Genomic DNA, 24,268 nt, shown 5'->3' with positions numbered 1-24,268 from the left:
GATTTCCTAACGGGTCCCTGCTAATTCCATGCCAAAACTAGCAGTGGATTTCTTCCTTTTAATCTCCCCTAATGCCTTATTCGATTATTGTCACTGCTCTCCGGCCACGCACCGTCCCTTCAGACCAGAGCTCCCCACCGGAGCAGTCAGAGGCTGGAGCCAAAGGACACCAGAGGCTGCAGGCTCCCCACCTCCCCATCCGGGCAGAGGGCGGCCGAGGGCCACGGGGAAGGGCGTAAGCCACCTCACTCTGGGCATCCCCGCCCGGCAGAGCCCCTGGCCGGGAGAAGAAGGATGAGCCCCGGCACTTGCTCCAGCTGACGGGTCTGAGGGCACCTGAGCGTCCTGGCACATACCTGAGGTATGGCTCTGCTCATCGCCTGGGTATGCCTCGCTGTGAGGTGAGTGAGCTCCCCCCTAACCCCGTGAGGCTCCCTCAAACCCCGCCGCAGCCTGCGGGAACGGGAGGGGGGAAACGGTGGGGTCCATTCCCACCTCGGCTGTCCCAGAGGGCCGGGCCTTCGACGGGCACACGCCGGGCGCAAGGGCTGAATCGCGGGGTCGGGGGCGCGAGGGGTCTGACTGCAGGACTCGCCTCTCCCCGCAGTTGGGCGGCGGCGCTGGGGGACCAGGGCGGCGGGGGGGACCTCTACTTGGAAAACATCACTCGGATCCTGGACAAGCTGCTGGACGGCTACGACAACAGGCTGCGGCCGGGGTTCGGAGGTACAGGGAAGCTCCCATCCCCTCGGGGAGCCTGGGAGCGCACGGCTCGGGGAGGGGGGCACAAGAGGGTGGCAAAAGAGGGTGGCCTGAGCTGGCGAGGGGAGGAGGGTCCCGTCCCGCACCTGGCAGGAGGGAGGCAGGGAAACCCAACAGCGGGCGGCAGAAGAGGACAGAGTCCCGCGCCCCTCCAGCCCCGAGCCCGCTGGCTCTCGCCGGTGGTCCCGGAGCCGCGGTGCCTCGAGGGGCCCCGCTCCGCACCCAGCGTGTCTCCGTGTCTTGCAGGAGCTGTGACTGAAGTCAAAACGGACATCTACGTGACCAGCTTTGGGCCGGTGTCCGACGTGGAGATGGTAAGGGCCCCACTTGCCGCCCCTGCTCCCCTTTCCCGGGATTCATTATGGTGCCATCTGAGTTGACCGTCATTAAAGCAGATTACGAGGCTTAATCTTCCTGACAATCTCTCAGGACCAACAGAGCGGTTTGTCTGGAACTGCATATAGATACTTCCTCAGCAGAGTCAGCCAGGGCAGCCCATGGCCCAGGCCCGAGCACGGAATGCAGCACTAACCCCAGGTGAGGGCACTGATGGGAGGTCAAAGATGCTTCTTTAACCTCATTAAGAAGATTGTAAGCATCTGTGGCCCAACACGTAGGTTTGCCTGACACCATCAAGTCTGCATGGTAGGAAACAACCTAACATGTAGCCGCAGGGGCACAGGGCCATGTCTGAAATAGTTTTTCCTTGTCATGCTGGGTGTCCCCAAAGTCAGGTAGCTGCAGACACGGGTTAAGTCTGTCAATTACAGCAGCAGCCCCCCCCCCCGAAATCCAGCTTGCAGGCTAGGAACTGTGGGCATCAAGATAAAACCAAAAGCTTTTTCCACCTCTCTTTATCAGTCAATCTAAGGGAAGGCATAACTTTGCCATCTTACAAAATCTGCTTTCAGCCAATGTTTAGCTCCATCTCCTAATTGACTTTAGAGAACTCCTTGGACTAATATTAACCTGACACCATAATCTTACTGTGATGTGACTCAGTCATTTCTTTGTCAATATCCAAAGAAACAAGCAGAAGAAACACTGAGCATGTCTTTTTGTTCCCAGTAATTAAACATTAATTGGTTTTGCACTTTGAAAGGATACTAAATTAGACATTTGTATTTTCTTAGACCTCAGTCACCTTGAAATAAATTATTATTTCTGAGAGGACAATGATGGTTTTTTTCCTTACTCATATAAAATTATTTGTTCACTCGTTAATTTGTAGCTGTTATTTAAATAAAAAGAAATTAGGGTATGTTTTTGTAAACTACTTCTTTTTTTTAATAGCTACTTAATGGTAATAGGATTAAGTGTTTAAGTAGCAAATGGAATGCCATTGACATGTGTGGTAGACTCTTTCATGGAGTTACTGTATATACAATAACCTGGGACTGCTGGCCCCCACACATAAGTCAACCACTTATTTATTTTCCATAGGAATACACAATGGACGTCTTCTTTCGGCAGACATGGACTGATGAGAGGTTGAAGTTTAGTGGGCCAACTGAAATTTTGAGATTGAACAATTTAATGGTCAGTAAAATTTGGACACCAGACACATTTTTTAGAAATGGAAAAAAATCAATTGCTCATAATATGACAACTCCTAACAAACTTTTCAGAATTATGCAGAATGGAACTATTCTTTACACAATGAGGTGAGAGCCGGTTCTTTTGCTTTTGATTGACCTTTCTTTTTGAGTCTTTCAGCAGTGTTCCCACATACCACTTTTTTCATTGTCATCTACTATAATGTATTCTAGACTAACCATTAATGCTGATTGTCCTATGCGGTTGGTGAACTTCCCTATGGATGGACATGCTTGTCCATTGAAGTTTGGAAGCTGTAAGTTTTTCTATATCTTTCAGTTTTTTATAGTAATATATTTGGTCTACCTGTATGTGAGAAGATCAGAAATGAGATCCTAGAACACTACCTAATGACATGATACAGCTGAGATATTTTATTATGTTTTTTTTGTACTAGAACCTTACTTTCTCTTCTGGGACTCAGACCATTCATAGGAACATGGATTTATTCACTGAAGGGTGACTGTTGTAGAATATTTTATTGTTTATTATTCTTACATATCTAGTTGTCAAAGTGGATCCTTCAGCAAGTCATAAAAGCTGTGATACATTTACTACATTTAGTTTTGCAGACATTTAGTTGATCTGTGGCAATTGATTTCGAAAATATTTAGTTGAGCTGTGGTAATCTCTGCATGTGCTTCATAGCAAATTAAGAAACAAAAGCTGGTGTCTGTCTGGTCCCACCTCAGCCATTCTCTTATTGTTGATTTTTTTTTTTTTTTGCATTTTGTCATTAATGAAGTTGTGAAATTGTTGGAGCAGGATACATGTTGCTGTAGGCATTCAAGCCACAAACAGGATCAGGTATTTTTTCAATTGTTAATTAATAATTTAATTTCCCCCTCTATAATTCAGATGCTTATCCAAAAAGTGAAATAATTTATACATGGAAAAAAGGACCCCTGCATTCAGTAGAAGTACCACAGGAGTCTTCCAGTCTCCTCCAATATGACCTCATAGGACAAACTGTATCTAGTGAAACAATTAAATCTAACACAGGTAAGACGTAGCCATGTGAGAACTACTGACATTATAAACATCTTGAAAATAAATTGCAGTTATTTTTTCATGTAGAACTGAATTAGTTTAAATATCATTTGCCATTTTAAAAACTAAAATACTTGGAAGGACTCTAACCATTGTCTCTCTAAATATTTTCAATACAGTCTCTTTAAACATACAATTTTTCATGCAATTCTTCAGAATTTCCCCTGCCTCCCTGCCCCAGTAAAAGCAGTGCATAAAACGAATATTATTCTCCTCTGTTTCCATAAGGTCAGTTACTTTTTTTTAATCAGCTTATTTTTATGCACCAGAACGCCTGTAAGTGCTTTCCTCAGAACATAGCATGTTGGGTTTAAGCCAATAATTCTTACTTATATGTTGCCAAAATAATGCTGACATACTTGTCTCTTAACAGGTGAATATGTAATCATGACAGTTTATTTCCACTTACAAAGGAAGATGGGCTACTTCATGATACAGATATACACTCCATGCATTATGACAGTCGTTCTTTCTCAGGTGTCTTTCTGGATTAATAAGGAGTCTGTTCCAGCCAGAACAGTTTTTGGTATGCTTAAGGTCTTTGAACAGCTCAGCATCACATATACCATTCATTCATTACTTTCATTGCTTGTTTATTTTAGGCGAATATTCACTTCAGCTGCTCTATTTCCATCTTCAAAGGAAAATAGGCTACTATCTCATTCAGACATACATTCCATGCATCATGACTGTAGTCCTGTCTCAAGTTGTGTTTTGGATCAACAAAGAATCTGTTCCAGCGAGAACCGTGGCTGGTATTTGTGTTTTGTTCTTTTATCATTCACTTCATTCACTGTATGGAATCCATTGCATCAAACAGCTACTGTAATCCAGTGGGGACTGGAAAAGACAGCTAGTAGGTTTCAGTGAACAAAAGTAAATGCTAAAATTAAATCAAATAATATTCAACCTGCTCACAAGGGTCAAAATTCTTTAATCAGAATGTTTGGTTAACCAGACTTGTTTGTGGTGTTTTTTTTTCTCCTCAATATATTTTCTGTATGCAGGAAGGGACAATTCCAGAGTAAATGTCAACCTCTCTTATTTTTTAAAGTGGTATTTTTCTATTGATTTATTAGCTTCTGAAACCACTCTGAGTTAAAGCTTTAGGAAAAAAAAAGTAAACTACATGGGGTGGAATTAACCTACCTCATCTAGCACTTTGAAGTGCTCTCTTTTCCTTGTCTACAAAGTTATCCAAACAACTAGCAAGGAATTTAGATGAATAAAGTAAGGTGAGATGAATCATGTCCCTAGCACAGGATGGAGTTGTAACCTGAAAGGCATGTCCGAATTGAAAATTCTTCCCAGTGTTTTGAATTAATGCTCCCAAAGCTGTGAGTTTTGTCTCCTTAATTTCTGCTGTGTGCTCTGCTGTTAAATTGCCCAAACCCTGCCAATTGCAATGTCAATAGGCTCTGCAACTGCACTCATTAAGAGGTAACTTTCACTGACTGAACTGTTGTTTCTAGAAAAACTATGAGAAAAATACTAAGTAAAAGTAATAAAACTTGTCAAAAACTTCATGAGTCCACTATCCATACACAAACATTTTGCAACCCTATGGTCTCTTAAAGCAGTATTTGTATTTAAAAAGTTCCCTTTCTGAGACTTGTCTTTGGTAACAAAAAGGCAGCTATATGTTCCCTAAGCATAAATGATACAAGTCTCATAATTAAAAACAAGTCTATAACTGTAGTTAGCAGGCTACAGATTTTTTGCTAATTTATTTCAATTGGTTGGCATTTCCTGCTTGCATGGAATGGTATTCATAAAAACACTGCAGACTTTTAGGAATGTGTAGTGAGCACAACTTTCTCAGGTGCTTCTGAGGGAAGATCAACACTTTTGTTCTTGAAATTCTTATTAGGAGCTAGGATACAATTTGGGATCATTAGCACTTAAAAGTATTATTATCTGGCAATTGGGATTTCTTTAAATGCTTAAAAATATAAAAATATCAGGCAATAGATTTTCCAGGATTTTTTTTTTTTTTTTTTTTTTTTTTTTTGCAGTCAAAGCATAAAATATATAGGAGGTTTGTACATCAAACATAACGCCACCTGTTTTGGCTTTGTGAGGCATCTCTGGGCTTTACGGTTACATCCCCTACATTTTGAGTAAAACATATTCATTACCTAGTGGGCAGTGGAAGTCAGTTCTATATGCTTAAGTAATGTGCAAGTAAGTCTTTAGCTGATTCAGGAGTAAAGACATAGATATGCCAAACACTGGAACAGCTCTTAGATACCATACTGAAGAGTAAACAGAGAATTAGAAACATTATATTTTATGAAAATAGTAAAATAGACACCTTTCTTGGTATTGTGAAAAATTAGTCATGGTGGCATTTTAGAAGAATATTTCAATCCTTGCTCCATTCTTATTTCTCCCAGGCACAGTCTGAATTTATAGCCCTTACTAATTCAAAATCCTATAGATTCTGAATAGCTTCATCTAAAGAAAAGAGGACAAACTCCGTATAACAGAAAAGACTTTCAGTCCCCAGCAGAAAAAAAAAACCAATAAACACCTGGTTTAAAATTGAGAAGTCGGTATCCCTTCTGCATTATACTGCAATTACTTGAATTATAAATTCTCAGTTTTACTTCTAAGTTCCCAAACTGTAAGTTTGAGAGAAGAGAAATTAATAGTAGAAGAATAACAACCATGTGCAAAAAACATTTTTCAGAACAAATTAATTTAGCAACATTTACCTCCAAAATGGATACCAATTATCCTTTGCAGGATGCCAGTTATCCTTTGCAAGTAATATTACAATAAATATTCTGAACATTTTTGCAAAGATAAATTAATGATCTGCTCTTTACAGACCTGCAAGTGAAAAATGGGAGACAGAAATACTTGAAGAGGCACTCTTGTGTTCTTTATAATTGTGTCCTTGGAAAGAACAGCAGATTGCTGGTATTAAGTTCCTTATTTAATGTGGAGCTATGTATGTAGCTACACATACACATATATATGTATATATATGTGTGAAGTTTTATGAAGCATGGCATTATCAGAAATAATTTAGAATAAGAAGCATGGTTATTGGAGGTCTAATTTTAAGTATGCTCTGACTCCAAGTAACAATGGCTATTATTTCACATTTTTATGTGCCTTTATCTAATCTTTTTTGTTGCTAGCAAAAAAGTTCATCTGTTATTTTGCAGAAAGACAGTAGTCAGCTTCTACCTTCCCAGCAGGTCACCCTGGGAATTTTAAATTAATATCTAGTCTCAGATAGCAAAGGTGTTTGATTTGTTGTTGTTTCATTTTTTAGCAGGAAAAGTTTGCGTATTTCAATATTTGCATTATGTAACAGATTCTTCAAAACTTACCAAGAAGTGTTCAAAGTGGAACGACAAGGGTAAACAATCATCAGTTACACAGTTTACCAACTATAATTTGGCATTCAGTTTGATAAAGTAGTTTTCCACAGTGCAGAGCATTTCATCAATATTCACTCCACATTGAGAGAAGTCTTATCTATATCTGCAATAGAATAGGAGTCCTATTCCTAAGTTTAAATTCCCACTGCAGTAAGTTTTTATTCAGACACAGAATATATCATTTTTATTACTAACTAGCACATGGACAGATTCTAATCTAATCACACATCATATTGAAAAGTTAATTCTGGACCTTTGAAATTGAAATGTATCTCAACACACTTGTATTCATATTATAAAATAAGCCTGGCAGATTTGGGAGAAGTAGAGATCCTGTGTGTTTTTATACCATCTCCTATTTGCATTTCATTAAAACATGTTAAGTAATGACATTGGGATGTAGTTAACCTCAGACAGCTGGCAAGCTACATCATGTGAAACAGTTGCAGAAAACCCTCTGAAAATAATCAAGTCACCCTGTCTTGATGCTGCAATATGCAATGACACTGCATCCTTTCCACTGAGCATCATTCATAGCACATTGATTCATTATCACAACATGGCATTATAACATCTTCTGCTTTCCCACCTACCCATTCCCAACTGCAGAAAAAAAAAGAAGCAGAGGCTATTCTCCACCTTAATGCCTTTAAATACCATCAGTTTTCACATTCTAGCAGGCATAATTATAAGTAAACATGAGTCACAGAGGCTTATATGTTAATGAGTTTGTTCTTGCGCTTTTTGCTTGTATCAAGCAGCTGTGAGAAGTGGGTATATTTCCTACATTATTAATGTTATACACTTCAAAACAGAAAGAATAAATTCATGAATTCACTTGAAGAACACTATGAGGCCCATGAGCAACACACCAGCTTTGTGAAAATAGAAAAGCAACTCTAGAGATGTAGCTTTTCTGTCCTTCCATATTTGTAACTATGGGGGCTTTCAAATCAAGGTACTGTTAGTGAATCTTAAATAAAGTAACCAGTGATGAAAGACAGTAGCACAGAGGACTAAACTCTTGGGGGTTTTTTTGAATATTTGGATCATAGCCTACCGCTGACTTTTAATGCAGAATTTGATTGATTCAGTGGAGGTTCTGTAAGCCACGATCTGTCTTGTGCAACAAAGGGAGAAAAGAGGGGATCATTTTTGGGAAATGACAGTCTGTTAATTTAGATTTCTGCAAAACAGTCCACTTACTAACCCCTCAAATAAAGTGTCTTTCATAGTTTGAGCCTGCTTTTTGATATACCCATGTTTATCACAAGTCTAAGAAGCTGCACCATGTAGTATTTAGTTATCTTAAATTTCAGTCTGCTCAATGTATTAAAGTTTGTTCAGAACTTTTAGATGCTTAAGGCAGTGAATTATTCAAGAATACAAAAAGCAGTCTTGTTTAGCTGCTTTGTAGGATGACAGCTAAAACCAAAAAGGAGTTGATGGATTATTTTTTTTTTTTTTTTAATATACATGAATTTAAGAGTAGCAGAGTTGAAGCAAAGTTCTAATGCTGCCATTTTATTTCTCTTCTTTTCAAGGAATCACTACAGTTCTAACAATGACCACCTTAAGCATCAGTGCACGCCATTCTTTGCCCAAGGTGTCCTACGCTACTGCCATGGATTGGTTCATAGCTGTGTGCTTTGCCTTTGTCTTCTCTGCACTTATTGAGTTTGCAGCTGTCAACTACTTTACCAATCTTCAGACTCAGAGAGCAATGAGGAAGGCAGCCAGGGCAGCAGCACTGGCAGCAGCACTATCAGCAGCAACTGTACCGGCAGAGGACGAGATTGTCTCGGTAATTGCTTGCTTTTCTGATAATAAGCATCATATAGGAAGAGGCAGCTGAAGTAGTGAATGCAAAACAATATTAAAATGATCTTAACCTGAAAGAGATTATGTAACCAGATCATGTCTACTTATCAAAGATATTGTTCTTATTTGAGAAAATGAAAATACTTCATTTATCCATACTGTCTATTTAAATTTGAGACATGATTTACTAGAAAGATGTTTATTTGGTAAGATATTTAAGGAAAGCCACTAGGCTGTTATCCATAATACTTCTCTTGAGCAATGCTGTAGGCAGTGTGGTCAGGAGGCTGTGGTTCTCTCAGTAAGTCTGAAGAATTTGTGGGATGCTGTACAATGCAATGAACATGTGCATTGGCCAGATGATTATGGGATCACTGTAGTACACTGGTACATACCATAAGTGGGTCATCTGAAAGAAGAGGAATTAGCCTTTATATAAACTTGGCATCTGTTATTTTCATAAAAATCTGTGTTGGTGGAAGCTTGGGGAAAAAAAAACAAACCATAAATGTAAAGATTAAGGATAAATTTTAGTACATGCAAAAGACAGCAAGGCTTTCTAGTATCAAAAAAAATATGTCAGAATTGCTGATAAATATTATTCCTTACATCTTGGGATAAATAGTGAATGCTGTCTCACAACATATGTTAATAAATGTATCACTGTAGCCCTCCTGTTTTCAGGAACAAAATTCCATTTTGAGAGGAATAACAGAATTTCAGTGACCTTCTGCAAAACCTTTGAGTCTCTAGTTGAATAAGGAAGTCAAAGAGCTGTTGAGTATCATCAGGGCAACACCTTACCCACCATAAAGTAATTTTCCCACATTTGCTTATAAGGAGTAGTTAAAGTTAGAACATTTAGGTATATTTAACTGTTAAATTCATAATTGATAAGTTCCATATTATAGTGAAAGCAAAGCTCTACAGCATCTTGCTACTGGTCCTCATTGGAGCTAATCAGCAAATGTTCTTCAACTGGGAAGCACTGTGCTTGTAAGCCACTGTATTTTGCTTACAATTTTATTAATATTAAATAAATAAATCTGAAGATATTGTAACCTATGTTAAAATAATGCTTTTTTTTTTCCTACTAAATATATAAATGCAAAACCAAGCAAATCTTTACATGTTTTAGCTCAAAACAACAGCTTTTTCATTTTTTTTAACCACAGTTATGGAAAAAATACAAAAGAAAGGCCAAAAAATTTAGAAGGAGCTTGGAAACAAATATTTGCAGAACCTTGCACTGATTTTGAAGTGACAGCAGAAAGGCTGATTGAGATTTGCAATATTTGCAATATTCACATCTGCGTTTATTTTAACGCTGGACACTTCCTTATTCAAATTTGAGTTAATCATAAGAAGGTTACTTGAACTAGCAATTTCTGTATGACAGGAGACCCATTCTTCTGTTTTGCCTAAGAGAAGCCCAGAAAGACAGTTTTGCCATGAAAGAAAATTCAAAGTTATAAACCATCCAGTTAGAAGCTGCTGCTGCTTGAGTGAGGGCCTAAACATCAAGATAGATGTATTTGCAGAATACTTTTTTCATTTCAAATTAACTGTCTTCCCGAATGTCATGGTTTAAGCCCAACTGTAACTCAGAACCATGCATCCGCGTTCTCACTCCCCCCACCCCCCCTTTCCTCCCCCCTGCTCCCAAAGGGATGGGGAGGAGAATTGAAAGAACCTAACTCCCACGGGTTGAGATAAGAACAGCCCAGTAACTAAGGTATAACACAAATCACTACTGCTACCACCAATAATAATACTGATAAGGGAAATAACAAGGGAAGAGAATACAATCACTCACCACCTGCCTACCAATACCCAGCCCGACTGAGCAGTGATCTAACCCTTCCGGGTAACTGCCCTCAGTTTATATACTGGGCATGACGTGCTGTGGTATGGAATACCTCTTTGGTCAGTTTGGATCAGGTGTCCTGTCTCTGCTTCATCACAGCTACCCCTCCTCCCTGGCAGAGCATGAGACTTAGAAAGTGCTTGGTCAGACTAAACATTACTGAGCAGCAACTAAAAACATTGGTGTTATCAGCATTGTTCTCAGGCTGAGATCAAAACCACAGTGCTGCACCAGCTACTAAGAAGGAGAAAAAATGACTGCTACTGCTGAACCCAGGACACTGAAAGAAAAAACTCAAAAATCTTTCAAAATAGTACCAAAAAGCCTCATTCCTCCTTCAGTCTAGTTAATTTTATGTAAAATCTTGCTTTATTAACAAAACTTTTTTTTCACAGACTTTTATATTGTAGCCAAAAAAACTGTGCACTCAGAAAAGAAAGATAGCAGAAGACCAAATTCTGCTCTACTGTACTAATAAAAGCAGGAGAAACTCTACTCAAGTAATGACTACACTGGTTTCAGTAAGAGAGACAATGGTCTGACTGTGTGCTCTGTTAACTGATGACAGCCCAGCATGCCTGGTCTAGTTCCAGGAACACCAGTCTATTTACCTCAGTTAACTGAGAGTAGAATTTGGCTTGCTCTCTTTGTCAGCTGCAGGCAATCCCTGCATGAAATACAAAACTATGGGTGTTCCACTCCAAAATACGATGGCAACAAGCTGAGTAGTCATCTGGACCTTGACAGAAACCTGGTTTTATTCATATGGTGATCAAGCTTATTCTAGCATGTCAAAAACAAATGTTATACACACACACACACATATATAAAAACCATTATGGCGTTCATCTTTTTAATCCATTCCAAATTGTATATTTTCTGTATCCATCATATTATTTCAACATTATGGCTTCCTTTGTCCAGGAATATCCTAATACTGGAAATATGCTGGGGGAGGGAAATTGGTGATACTGTCTGTAGTACACCATTTGAAGTAATGCTCTGTGAGATGGTCAGGGAGTACTCACCATGGATCAAAAGACATTCTTTCTATGTGAGAGGGTACACATAAAAGACAAAAGATTATTACAGGGTGGTAGCTTGATTATAGTCAGGTTCTGAAAGACCTGTTGTTTTAACAGAAAACAGCAAAGAGCACTGAAAAATACTGCTGGGAGAATTTCCTTCTCCCTACAAATAGCTTTGTCCCTGTGTTTCAAAATAACATGGCTTGGGCAGAAAAGGATTCTTATTCTGTTTAATAACCCTGCCCAACTGCAGAGCAGCCTTATGTCACTTTGGTATAGGGGATTTAGTTTTCTATAATCGTGTCAGAATATATTGAGTACGTTTAATGAGTACTGTAGCATAACTGAAACCAAAGCACTTTTATTTGGATTATCAACAATCCTTTATGAGATCATCCTGGAAACAGCTATAGGCAGTAATGTTTTGACTGAGCAAATGGCACTTTCAACAAATTAGGGAGATCTTCCTGTGCCTACACAATTGGAAGTTATCAAGTACATTATCTAAAACAAACCTCAACTTTCAGTTACACTGACTTTTTGTCATCCCAACAAGGAAAGCAGATGTTGATTATTTGGTTCCAAGTTAAATATTTGTCTGATTGACAAAGCCAATGCAGGATAGTAAGGAAGGTTTGGAAGTAGCTAATAAGACACACCAAAATAAAGAAATTCAAGATGAATTGGATTTAGACATTTTTTTTGTTCAACATGGAAGTCTGATCCCAGTCCCTTTTGTGAAAGGGGAAATGAGGTACAAAATTATATTAAGTTAAATTTGAGAAAAACAAACAAATCAACCTCTCTAGTGCTGTTTGTGTAATTCTGTCTCATTTAGACACTCAAAGCAGTAGTTTCTCCATACTACACAAATTTAGCGAAGTAAATGTAGAGACAGGGGTAGTTCTGGACTGACACTAAGTTTAAGAGCCAAACACATTACTTTGAACATTCAAAACTGTTTAACATGGATATAATTTTTGACAGAGGTTCTGTGCTAATTACATTATTATTTTCCTGATTGCTACATAGAAATGTTAGGAAGAGATTCCACCACACATATTCACATCATTGAAAAGAGAATTACTAGGGTTCCAGTCTCTGCTCTCCTTAGTGGTTACCTGTTTTATATGACAGCGATTTTAATACAATGGGTGCATAGTATATTTTTCAAAGCTATGCTTTCTGCTTCTAATGGCTCTTCAGAATTTCCACGCAAAGTAAAACAGCCTTGAAGTAATAAGGTAACAACCTCTCCCACTAATTCACGTGATGGTTAGGTTATATTTTGAGAGGTGAATTTCAATCCCTTAAGGTTAAGAAAGAATTTTAACATGGCTTTCCCATGCTTTGAGTGAGTAATTTAACCTAAATGATTTAATCCTTTTACTAGGCTAAAACACAAAGAAAATAAATTTGCAAGTTACTCCTCTTAATATTCCTAGTAAAGGACACAGGATTCCTAAAAGATGCTGTTGTGGTTTAACCCCAGCCAGCAAGTAAATATCATGCAGCTGCTTGCTCACTCTTTCCTGCTCCCCGGAGTGGGATGGGGAGGAGAATCTGAAGAAGATAAAACCTGAAGGTTGAGATAAGATCAGTTTAATAATTGCAATGAAGTAAACAATAATAAGAAATAAATAACAGAAAAAAGAGAGGAGGAGGAGGTATAAAATTCAGGAAATACAAGTGAGCACAATAGAATTGCTCACCATCCACTGACCATTGCCTAGCCCATCCCTGTGCAGTGATCAGTGACCCCTGGCCAACTCCCCCTAGTTTCTACACTAAACATGACATTCTGTGGTATGGAATATCCCTTTGGCTAGTTCAGGTCAGGTGTCCTGCCTCTCAGCTTCTTATGCAGTTGATCACTGGCACAGCATGGGAAACTGAAAAGTCCTTGGTTTAGAGTAAGCACTGCTTAGCAACAACTAAAACATTAGGCTGTTATTAACATTTTCTAGCTCAAAAATCCAAAACGCAGCACTGTACCAGCCACTAGAAAGATAATTAACTCTATCCCAGCTGAAACCAGGACAGATATCTAAAGGTAGGACTATTAATGATTTCTAAACTATATTGAACTTTTAATTATGCAGAACATCATTTATAGATGTTTCCAATACACTGGTTTTGAATCAGATCCCACAGATGAGATGTGCAAAGAAATGTCTAAATTATAGGTTATAATGAATCTCTAGCATGAAATGGATACTTAAACTGCACAAGACTGTAAAGATTGATGCATGCCCAAAAGGAGATCCTACCTAATGTGGTGAACTTCCCTGCTGCATGGTGCTTCATATGGATTGTTCAGTAGCTAAACAGAGTTTCTACAGATCACACTATTGGATCTAGAGGCTAAACTATGCTTAACTCCCTCTTTGGGAGCTAAGTCATTAGCATGCAATTTTATGTGTACAATATGAGTGATTGAAATTTTGTCTACTAATGATACAGGCAGGGAAGAAGAATGTTATATATTTCATTTTGTATTCTGCCATGTACAGACGCTGAGCTTTTTTCCTAGTGTTTTTTGGTGTGCTTTGTGATATCAGCAGATTTCAATATCCTTAATCCAATAAATTATAAAGAAAAGGAGGAATAGCACAGTTTTTAGTCTAAACTTCTAGAGTTTATTCTTATGAACCATTTTTTACTACATTGCCCAGAGGAAAGAGAGACATAAGTGAGTAAAAGAGGACATACAGGTACTCATTTGTTTACCTAGCCAGTATCTATCTGAGTGCATATATAAGATACTCACGTTACTGCTGGGTCGTAAACTGAATTGATACTGGAGTATGTATTTGCAGTACAAACGAACAGAGAACAGAAGAAAATTTCTCAAATATGAATTACAGAAATCTCTTGAGGAAAAGAAACATAAGACAAAGCACATTCATAAATCACTATTAGCATCCATATAAAAATCAGAAAAAGCAGAAAAAAAATTCTGTTTACTCCAAGGTTATATATATGCTGTATTTTTTTAAAGCTGGAAGCCAAGCAATTTGCTGAAAGCCTCCTGAGATATTCTGAACAAATTCTAGTGATATTGATGAGAGTTGTGAGTGAGCAGCACCTTTATAGACAAGATGCTACTGCTTTGTGAGCTTTCCAGAGGATCAGATAGCTGAGCTGCAAAAGACTATATCTTACTTAGCCCATATACGTACCAGTCTTTGTCTAGTCCAGTTTTATGGCATCTCACATTAAACAGTGATCTTGCAATCTGTTCTGTGTCACTGGGTAGTCATACACAATGACAAGTTTAATTGCCTGATTGGACAAACATTCCACATGAGTACAAGAGTACTTCTCTGAATCAGGATTCAGTAACTTAGCATAATTCATTATTTCATTATGACACAGTTGCTCTTTCTACTTGTAAAACAGTCCTTACTATTTGAGTGGTTGGCTATGTAAACTATGTAACATAGGCTATTCTCTCTGTGTTTTGCTAAAGTTTCATGATGTCATTGTAGGCAATCTTCGTCAAAAGGAAAAGTTATATCTAAATGTAGTAGTCAAATTAGTGTCGCTGCTGTTCAGAACTCAACTGTAATAAGAAACTACATGGCTTCCTTTCACTGCCTCCTCCTCTTGTTTTAGCAGTGAACTCCAATAAAAAAAAATGAATTGTAGCTCTCGGGCAGCAAGTCTGGTCTACAGTCAGCTAGCACACTGAGAACATCTTTACACATCTAAGATAAATTTGGACTTAAAATTCCGTATCCTAGGTAGTGGTAGACAGGAAAATAGTCCTGACGCTGACTTGCTGGATGGGCACATGAGGGTGTTAAAGGCAGTGTAAAGAATTGCTCAAGAACTTTCTTAATAATTTATATCAACTAAACCATCTCCTTAGCAGGTGAAGAGCATGACAAAAAGCTGTGGTTTTACTGAGACAGTGAAATGCACTGATCCTTCCTGAACATTGGAATAGACTATTTTAAGTAATAAGAAGTTATCATTATCACTCAGTTGCTAGAATGGACCTAAACTGGCCCCAAAGTGGGAGTATAATCAAGTTAGTGAACTCCCCAAGTTCTGAGGATACACTGACTCCAAATGTTCCTGTCTCCAAGTTGAGATGAAATCATGTTGAAATAATCTTCCTTCTATAGCAAGACCCTCTTCTACAGGCATGAGATTTAATAAATATTGTAAATAAAATAGTGACCATGATTACACTTTTTCCAAGTGCCTATTCAGATGATCACAAAGTATTTGCTACTTCGATGTTCTAAATGCAGTCAGTACTGAACATCATCCACAGACCATATGCTACATCTGTTCTGCCTACTTTTAACTTCATCACCTCAGTACAATAACTCCTGATTCATGCTTGAGTGATCCAGAGCAGAATTTGACCCACCTTATACCAGAATATTGCAGATAAAAAGGACTAAGATTCACCTTTGCACTTATATTTTTAGGAACCACTCATTCTCCACAAAAGGTCAAGCTATCTTGCAGTAAAGTGAAAAGCAGCTACTTTACAACTCCTACAATTCAGATCAAAGCAGGGTATACAAGCAAAATAGAATAGCAACTGTAATGACAGCAGTAACCCAGGCTTGGTTTGTCAGTCTGTTTATAGAGTGCAGTAGCCCAGGCTTGGTTTGTCAGTCTGTTTATAGAGTGGGATTATTATGATGATTAGTGCAAGTGGACATGAATAACCCTCTTTCTGTTTCTGTGACACATCTGTAGATCATCCTCCATTTAAATCTGTCTGTTGTTTGCTGTGTTACTGGAAAAGACAAAAACAAACATCTGTGTTCCAGATAGGCACAGCCCCAGAATATGAATGCCACTTAATATCTATCCAAAACATGGTACTAATCATTTAATATGTAGATGGCAAAGTGGATGAAGGAGGGATATGACAAGTTGGAAGTGTTGCTAGGTTATAGAGAAAGAAAAAGAGCAATATGTAAGAGATATATACAGAAAAGTCACTACATACTTGAAAATTAAATTTCACACTAGGAAAAAAAAAAACAACAAACAAACAAAACACCAACATAGGACAATTTAGCATTCCTGTCTTAAACACCTGTAAACTTAGCCCCTTTCTTTTCATGCAGCAGTTTTCTAGTTCATCAGCAGATAGATTGGGGACTAATAACAGTGCAACAATTAGACTCCATCAGTGAGTGTTTACTGAAACTCATCAATGGGCTCACACAGTGAAGACTCAGCTTGAGCCAGCCCATATGTGCTGTTTTGTTTAAACTTGATTCGTATCTATAGAAACCTCAGTCATACCAAGATACTACAGTTTAGATAGACCATTATCTTCTTTTCCTTTTGGCTCCATCTTTTCTTTTTCTTTCTCTCTTCTAGTTTCTGTTTATTTCCCTGTTGAATAAGGAAAGCACATTTTTTTAAACATTTTTACAGCAAAGCTTTAGGCCACAAATGTACTTCTGTATATTTGCATTATTTCTATGATTTCCTTAGGTTGCTCTATAGCAAAGCAGCAGCAATAAAATCAGGTTGAGTAAAAAGGTGGAAAGAAGCCTAATGATCACAAAACCTAAGCCTGTATCCAAAACTCACCTTTTTCTCCCCTTCCCCTTTTCCTTTTTTTCTTCCACAGCATTCTGACTCCAACTGTAACTTGAAGAAGCGAGTAAACTCTGTAACATCTCAGGCAGATCAGTCTCCTGAAGCCAGCATAATATCAAATAGTGCATCCCAGTATCAACCAGCATCTGTTCCTCCACCAGTCCCACCACCACCACCTATTGGAGGCACAAGTAAAATAGACCAGTATTCTAGGATCCTCTTTCCAGTGGCATTTGCAGGATTCAACCTGGTATACTGGGTTGTTTATCTTTCAAAAGACACTATGGAAGTGAGTAGCAGAATTTCTGAATTCTTGCTTTAACATGTAATATGTTTACTTGACCAGTATTATTTTCATTGTTCATTTACTCCTGAACTCCAGTTAATTGGTCCTTTCTGAGCAAAGGTTTCTTTAACAGTTTTATTTTAAAGTTTTCTTTAAAAGATCAGCTGTGGCTTCCAGTAGTAGTGGCACTCAGTAAAATGCAGAAAGGCTATTTGAAGATGAGAAATGTAAACACTTATCTCTCTGCTATGTTCATGCACTGAGCAGAACACATTGTGTAAAACAATGTATGATGCCATTCTCAGCAAACAAACTAATCTTAAATCTTTTATTTCTTAATCTTCCTATCTGCAGTAAGGAATGGTAGAATTATCTGTTGAAGCAATGCAGTGAAGGAGATAAGAACTTCAATATCTCCTAAGGTTTGCTCAGTGAGGTAATAAGATAACAGTCTCCCCAAAGAAGGTTGTTGTTCATTATAAATATTTATACAGTGTGAAAAATTGACAACTACAGTATGCAGTTTGTGAACCAAGAGTTCCTGGTTTTATACACTTTAACACTGATTTTCCCCGTTTCTTCATACATCTGAACTGTTTTATGCAGATAAAGCTGCTAAATTATTTTATTAAGTTTGTTCATATCAGGCAGAGAATGATCATGTCTTTAGATATCCGTAATGTCCAGCAAAGATGTGTGCCTTGCAAACTGAGCATGTCTAGAATAATCAGTCAGTACTTAGTCATTAAAAGCTTGACTCTTATACATTTTAATTCTCTATTTTTTCCTCTTTTGCCTAAATACAGCTAATAGTGTCCCATTTCCTTGGTAAATATATATATATATACACATATATTGATTTTCTTCATTGCCATAGAGTTTTTGAATCTCACTTTACATTGCAATCAGTATGATTGGTACATTTAGCTTTATTTAGGATAGCTAAATAGATAATGATGGTATTTAGATAGTACCAAATGCACCAAGTTCCTATATCAATAAAACCAGAGGCTGGCAATCTGGTAGGAGTGGTGAGCAGACTGTACCGTTATTTCTAAGATTAGAGATAAAGCAGGCCAAGGGAAATCTCATGGACAGCCAAGAGGTGGTGCAGTTCTAAGTAAACAAGTCAGTGCTGATAAGCTGATTGGTGGCATCTTGCCTCTGCTTGAAGCAGAGGCTACTAGCCTCTAATTTTGCTGATTTTTGCTATTAAATGTATGATCTGGGAACTGCTGTCTCTCAAAGATGGAGTGTGCTGCCAAGCAGCTTATATATGAAATCAGGAGCGCAGGAAGATAGGAGGCACTGTCTCTTACAAATGTTCCTGCAGATGTCTCTCTCAAGAGGTCACAGCTGCTAACTCCCGGCCATTCAAAATCTGCCCAATGCTAAATTTAGCATTTGTGCCAGAGTTACTGATCCTGCTATTAAAATATTGACTATGTGTGCAAATTACTTATCTCAATCAGAGAAGGGAAGTATCTAAAAAGCACATAATCATTACAGCTTCTGTTTAGAAGCCAGTTCCTCAGCTTGTGTAGCTTACCATTACTCCAGTGATTTCATTCAACCATTCACATTTTGGATCTAGAAATATTTGGAACACAGTTGCAATTTCCCTTGGTAGTGATGAAATATTTACGTTTAACCTTGTATATTAATAGTTATAGTAGAACTAAGCTTTTAAAATACTTCTAAAATCTAGGACATAGTGGTGACTATAAATATTTTTAAATGCCACTTCTGCAAGCTAAAAAACATGCTCACAAGCTCAGAAATTATGTTCTGTAGCCTAACAGAATGACAGGAATCCAGCATTAAGATTCATAAAACAGGAAAGTATTGACAGTTGGGGTGTTTTGAATTATGAAGAATGTAAGCAATTATATAAAATGTTGATCAAGCTCTTCATAAATTACATTTTCTTGTTTGTGTACTCAAGTTGTAACTAATGATGATTGTGATACACATTGCTAGGTTTCTAATTCAATATGTTGTAACACTTCACCAGTTGCTACTTTTAAGGAAACCCAGGATTATTTTTGCTTTAAAAAATATATTAATAATATGTAAGCCTTTCCATTCAAGCAAAGATAAAAAAGTTAGGTGAACAAAGCATGGCATGCTTCACGGCCAGTTCAACTGAATCACAGGCTCAAGTACAAAAGGCTAAATATTGGTACAGTGTTATTCAGTTAAGAAATTTATTTTCATTTAGAAAATGCATTTTGTGCATATTAGCTTTTCTTGAGTTACTTATTTGTGCTCATTTCTCTTTCTGTTTAAAAACAGAATGAAAAAAGAATATAATCAATTCATTGAAATAGTCAAATTGCCTGTGCAAAAGGTTTTGTAGTGCAGCTTTCTAGGATTTTGATTAGTGTAGTTTGGAGTGCAGAACATCATTCAAAATCTGCCATTGCGGAGCTCCCTAAACTGAAAAGGTGCCTGTCTTTGGATGGTGCATATAGAATAAATCAAGAAGCATGTCATGAATCTGTAAAAGCAGGATGTTAACACCAGAATCACAGGTAATTGTCAGCTCACTATCTTCTGGCCAGACTCTTCTTTTGACTTGAAGGAAGTGGAAGAATCATTTTTTTTTACTTCCACTTGCATGTTCTGGATACAAAGCACCAGCTAGAACGAACAGGCTTGTTACTGTAATGACAGTTGCACAAAATTAGGAGCTCTCTCCTAAGCTGTTTGGTAGTATTTCTGTGAACTAGAAAGCAGTTTTCTTATGACTTACACAAGGGGCTGTATGGTACAGAAAAAAAAAGTTATTCTTGTGTATTGTATGTGATAATATTTACAAGAACCCTGGGACCGGAGTACTTTTCAAAGTGCTCCTTGGAGTAACTTTTTCTTTAGCTTCCATTTAATTATTTATATAATTGTCTTTGGACAACCAGGTTAATCCCCCCTTCTGTTGCTATACGTGTAAATTAAGGGTGTGTTAATTACACAGAAGTTTTAGGATTTGGAAGTCTATATAATGAAGAAAGCATTTCTAATAAAACACATGCCTTTAAACGTTTAGATACTATTTTTAATAGTAACCAGAACTAGGCAGATGATAAGAGTATCTTGGACTGAACTCTATATTTGTACTTCCACATGTACTGAATCAAGTCCAGCTTAGCAAACCCAGAAGTTTAGTAGTAAACTTTCATTATAAATTAATCTTTTGCTACATTTTAAAGCAAAACAGCAACATTATTTGAATGAAAACAATCCCATACTGAAATTAAGTGTTTCAACTGAATACTTTTTATATGTGTATGGGGCCTTAATATTTAAATAAAAGGTTCTATTCTGCAGTGGAAGAAATGGGAAAACATTCAGTAGCAGTCCTTGATATGTGACTTGATACATAAGATATTTCATTGTAAAATGGTTTGCACATGGAATAGCAGTAGCATTGCAGAACAACAGTTATATTGCTAAAAGTATAGAAATGAAGTTACATCATTCTCTGCCTGCATTTTGCTAGACAGCATGTTTTGGAACCTGATACAACCAAAGGACACCCAAAAGAAAACAAAAGGAGGTACTTGAAAATTCATGTAAGAAAGAATCCCCAGCTGAAATACCAGATGCCAGTTTTCAGACGACAGAAAATGCTGATATGTGTATGATAAGCCTCCCTTCTCTCAAATGGTTTTATAACTATAATGCTGACAGATGCTTAACTATTACAATAGTTTCTAACATGAAAAAAAAAAAAAAGCATTAGAATTACTCTAAGAGGACTTAGTCCCTCACAAAGGTCAGTTTGTAATTAATTTAGATGGAAGCTGTGACATTCCTATGATCTACACATGCAAAATGTAACAAGCAGGTTTCTATGGAGCACATTGTCTCCACAAAAAGCTCTACACAATAATAAATAATACATATTTGTCTAGATTAGCCAAGTAGAGAAGTTCTTGACAGGAGAACACATGTATCTGGCAAATGAGAAAAAGTTGTTCTAGATTTTTTTTTTTAATCATACATATTTTGGTTTTAAATCTTGCTAAATCCTCGAGCTGAATACTAATTTCTGACTCTGACCTTGACAGGTGAATTGCATACTTAACCTATTTTATATTTTCTTGATTTAGAATGCAGAGAGTGCCCTTTTAATGAGAAAAATACAAGTACTTTGTCAACCTTTGCCATATCATTCACAATGCATATGCTGTTCTCACATCTTCTACATCTTTCTAAAGTAACCTCTCCATTTTTATACGTAACTTTAAAATTTTAATGTAATCAAACACTGAATGATGGAGTGAATCAAACTAAAGAAAGATATGATTTTAAAGTTTTAATGATAAACTGCAGAAAAACAAGCAGATGCCAGCCTTTATGTTTGGGAGCAGAGGAAAGCACAACATTACTAAATGTGCTGAATGCTGGGTATTGGATGCAGAGAAAGCATGGTGGCAGGAAGAGAAATACATAAGTTGAAGGAGAAAATGAGATGCTGATGATTCAACTGGGAATAAACAAGAACAGAGAAAAAAAAAACAAGAACTGGAGAAGTATGTTAATACTTCAGCATGTTAATATTCATAAAGCTTGCAGTATGCATTGTTACGTTATGTTTCAGTTTAAATACTGGAAAAATTAAGTTCAGGAGAAAGTAGTCACTGCCATAAATACTTACAATTGAGCTTTGAGGATCCAGGTAATCAATTTGAACATCAAATACAAAGAGGATTCTCCCTTGTAATGCAGCCTGGTTTTAAGTCTAATGAGACAGCTAGAAATGAGGTGATTTTGTTGGTTAATTCAGTTGTCAACAACTCACAGCTTAAACTTCTCTCTAAACTTTTCTTCCAGTTTTTTGAACCTACCGCAATGCACTTTCGAAGTGACCTAGAGTCCAACTGAAGAACAGCTCAACATTCAAGGAAATCAGTGGAGCTCATGTGGGGCTGAAGGGACTCCAAACGATTTGTCTATCCACAGGTGCTCTCCATTTTGAAACACTGGAAATGTTTATATTGGACATCACCTGGAAACAAACTGGACAAATGAAAATGACAGAAACTGTACAGGGTTCTAACAATACTTCGAGATATCTTGCATTGATTCTGCTGTAAAAGTTCTTGTTGATTTATTTTGTTCGATTATCAAAGAATGTGCATTTGATACAATTCTCTTTTAGAGTTAAATGTTTACATTGATATAAAATGTCAATAACAGGATTATTTAATTTTTTTATGCAATAAGCATTACTAAAATAAGCTTGATTCTGAACTGGTATAACTGAAAGACTAGGTTTCACTGAAAGGTTAAGAGTTGCACTGATTTGCAGCACTTAAAATTGACTCAAAATACTGTTAAGAAATCCTATGAAAGGAGCTGCAGTCCCATCATGTCTTCATAAGCCTTTCACAGAAAAGATGGAGGATAAATTCTGATTTTCTTTAATTTCATTTTCATCTCCTTTAATTTGTAACAATATTTATAAAGAACAAGTTAAGAAAAAAGGAAACAGAAACTGTTTTTTATGCACTTTAGCTATACACGATAGTATAACATGATAGTGTAACATCTTTTGCTGTGAGTGAACATGGACACAACCAGACTAATAACAAGCAATTTCTTGGCAGGACCTAGAAATAACACGACTGAGATGTAAGGCAGTTTTCGAAGTCTAAATTTGAATAGACAGAAAGAGGCAGCTACCTATCAGGCTGAATGCAAGCCCCCAGCTCCAAGGAGCTTCCTGGAAGCAAGTCTTGATAGCTAGTTAGGGAACAAGCTTCATTTTACCAGCTGATTCTACTGAATGGCCCACAGCAAACTCCTAGAAGTTTTATCCAGAGACAAAGTGCTGTCAGCATATTCAGAGTATATAGGTAATTTGCCTATATAGGCAAATTATATAAAAAGTATATAGGCAAAGTATATAGGTAATTGTGTCACTTGCCACACAAAGGATTTCTCATATTTCATAGTCATCTATTATTTTATTGTATATTCACCCTTCATCTCCATAATCCTTCTGAAGAATGTAATTAGGAAAGATATGCCTAATCAAATCAAACCCCAACCAACTTTGTTGCACGCATAATGAACATTGGGGGAAGTAAAAAAGACACAAGGAAGTCTTACATGCAGCCAAACAAAAATTAAAGACTCCTATCTTGAAATTAATTTTAACACATTAAAATTAATTTTAACAGAAACATGAAATGCTGCATTGATTCAGGAAATTCGGGGTATTTTCCTTTGTCTAAACATATATCTTAGTTGCTGTGACAAAGCAGTTAGGTGCAAACTCACTCAAGTTGTCAACTGCTTTATTTGCATTACAACACTTTCAACTGTCTGATGACCTAGCTGCAGCTGTTTTCCTCCTCGTATTTCAAGAGGAGTATACAATTTACTAGTGCAGTATCTGGACTAAACACATGAGATCACTTTTTGTACTCCCTGTTCTTTAACTCTAAAGAGCTTAGATGGGGAAAATTTAGGTAGATTTGAGTCAATAACAGCTATTGTGTGCATCAATATTAGCTATTGTTTGCACAGACATGTAATGTTTGCAGGTTGCTTTTCCTGACTGCAGGCTAGTACATTTGGATGTATTTGTAAGTGCACTGAATTCTATCTTCATTTTGCTTTGAAACTAAAACTGTAACAGTTTTTCCCATGTTAAACCTTTATATACTATTTCTTAAAAAAAAAAAAAAAAAAAAAAAAAGAAAGAAAAGAAAAGAAAGAAAGTATGGGCACTGGGCAGGTATTTTATAATTTCTAAATGCATCTTATTTTGCAAAAAGTGAAGTAGGCTGTAAGGACCCAGAGGTTATTTTTGAGTATAACTATACTCATTCTTGCTTCACTTACTGGTTCTCTATTTCGAGTACATTAA

The 24,268-nt window shown here is 37.2% G+C and overlaps 1 protein-coding gene and 1 long non-coding RNA gene across 5 annotated transcripts in view; one reads left to right on the top strand and one right to left on the bottom strand.

The window, feature by feature from the left end:
• Nucleotides 1–363: 363 nt before the first annotated feature.
• On the top strand, nt 364–22,275 carry GABRA6 (gamma-aminobutyric acid type A receptor subunit alpha6). The gene is made up of 11 exons (XM_065690253.1): nt 364–401; nt 608–726; nt 1,009–1,076; nt 2,206–2,426; nt 2,532–2,614; nt 3,217–3,360; nt 3,782–3,934; nt 4,011–4,163; nt 8,348–8,607; nt 17,134–17,391; nt 22,225–22,275. The coding sequence occupies exons 1-11, from the start codon at nt 364–366 to the stop codon at nt 22,273–22,275; spliced, it is 1,548 nt and encodes a 515-aa protein (XP_065546325.1).
• LOC136019740 (uncharacterized) overlaps nt 14,136–24,268 on the bottom strand; it is a 58,624-nt gene continuing 48,491 nt past the window's right edge. For 2 of the 4 annotated variants that reach the window (XR_010615025.1, XR_010615026.1), the window contains 3 exons: nt 22,239–22,410; nt 22,049–22,144; nt 14,136–16,892 (listed from right to left, as the gene is read on the bottom strand). This is a non-coding gene — a long non-coding RNA (uncharacterized LOC136019740). Of the gene's footprint in view, nt 16,893–17,093; nt 17,154–22,048; nt 22,145–22,238; nt 22,411–24,268 lie in introns of all 4 variants that reach the window. The other 2 variants (XR_010615027.1, XR_010615028.1) reach the window with 2 other exon arrangements.

This window comes from Lathamus discolor, chromosome 10 (assembly GCF_037157495.1).
Source record: "Lathamus discolor isolate bLatDis1 chromosome 10, bLatDis1.hap1, whole genome shotgun sequence".
In the NCBI taxonomy this organism is placed as follows: Eukaryota; Metazoa; Chordata; class Aves; order Psittaciformes; family Psittacidae; genus Lathamus; species Lathamus discolor.
Note: the sequence above shows the minus strand (reverse complement) of the source record. Positions and strands in the feature narration are given on the sequence as shown.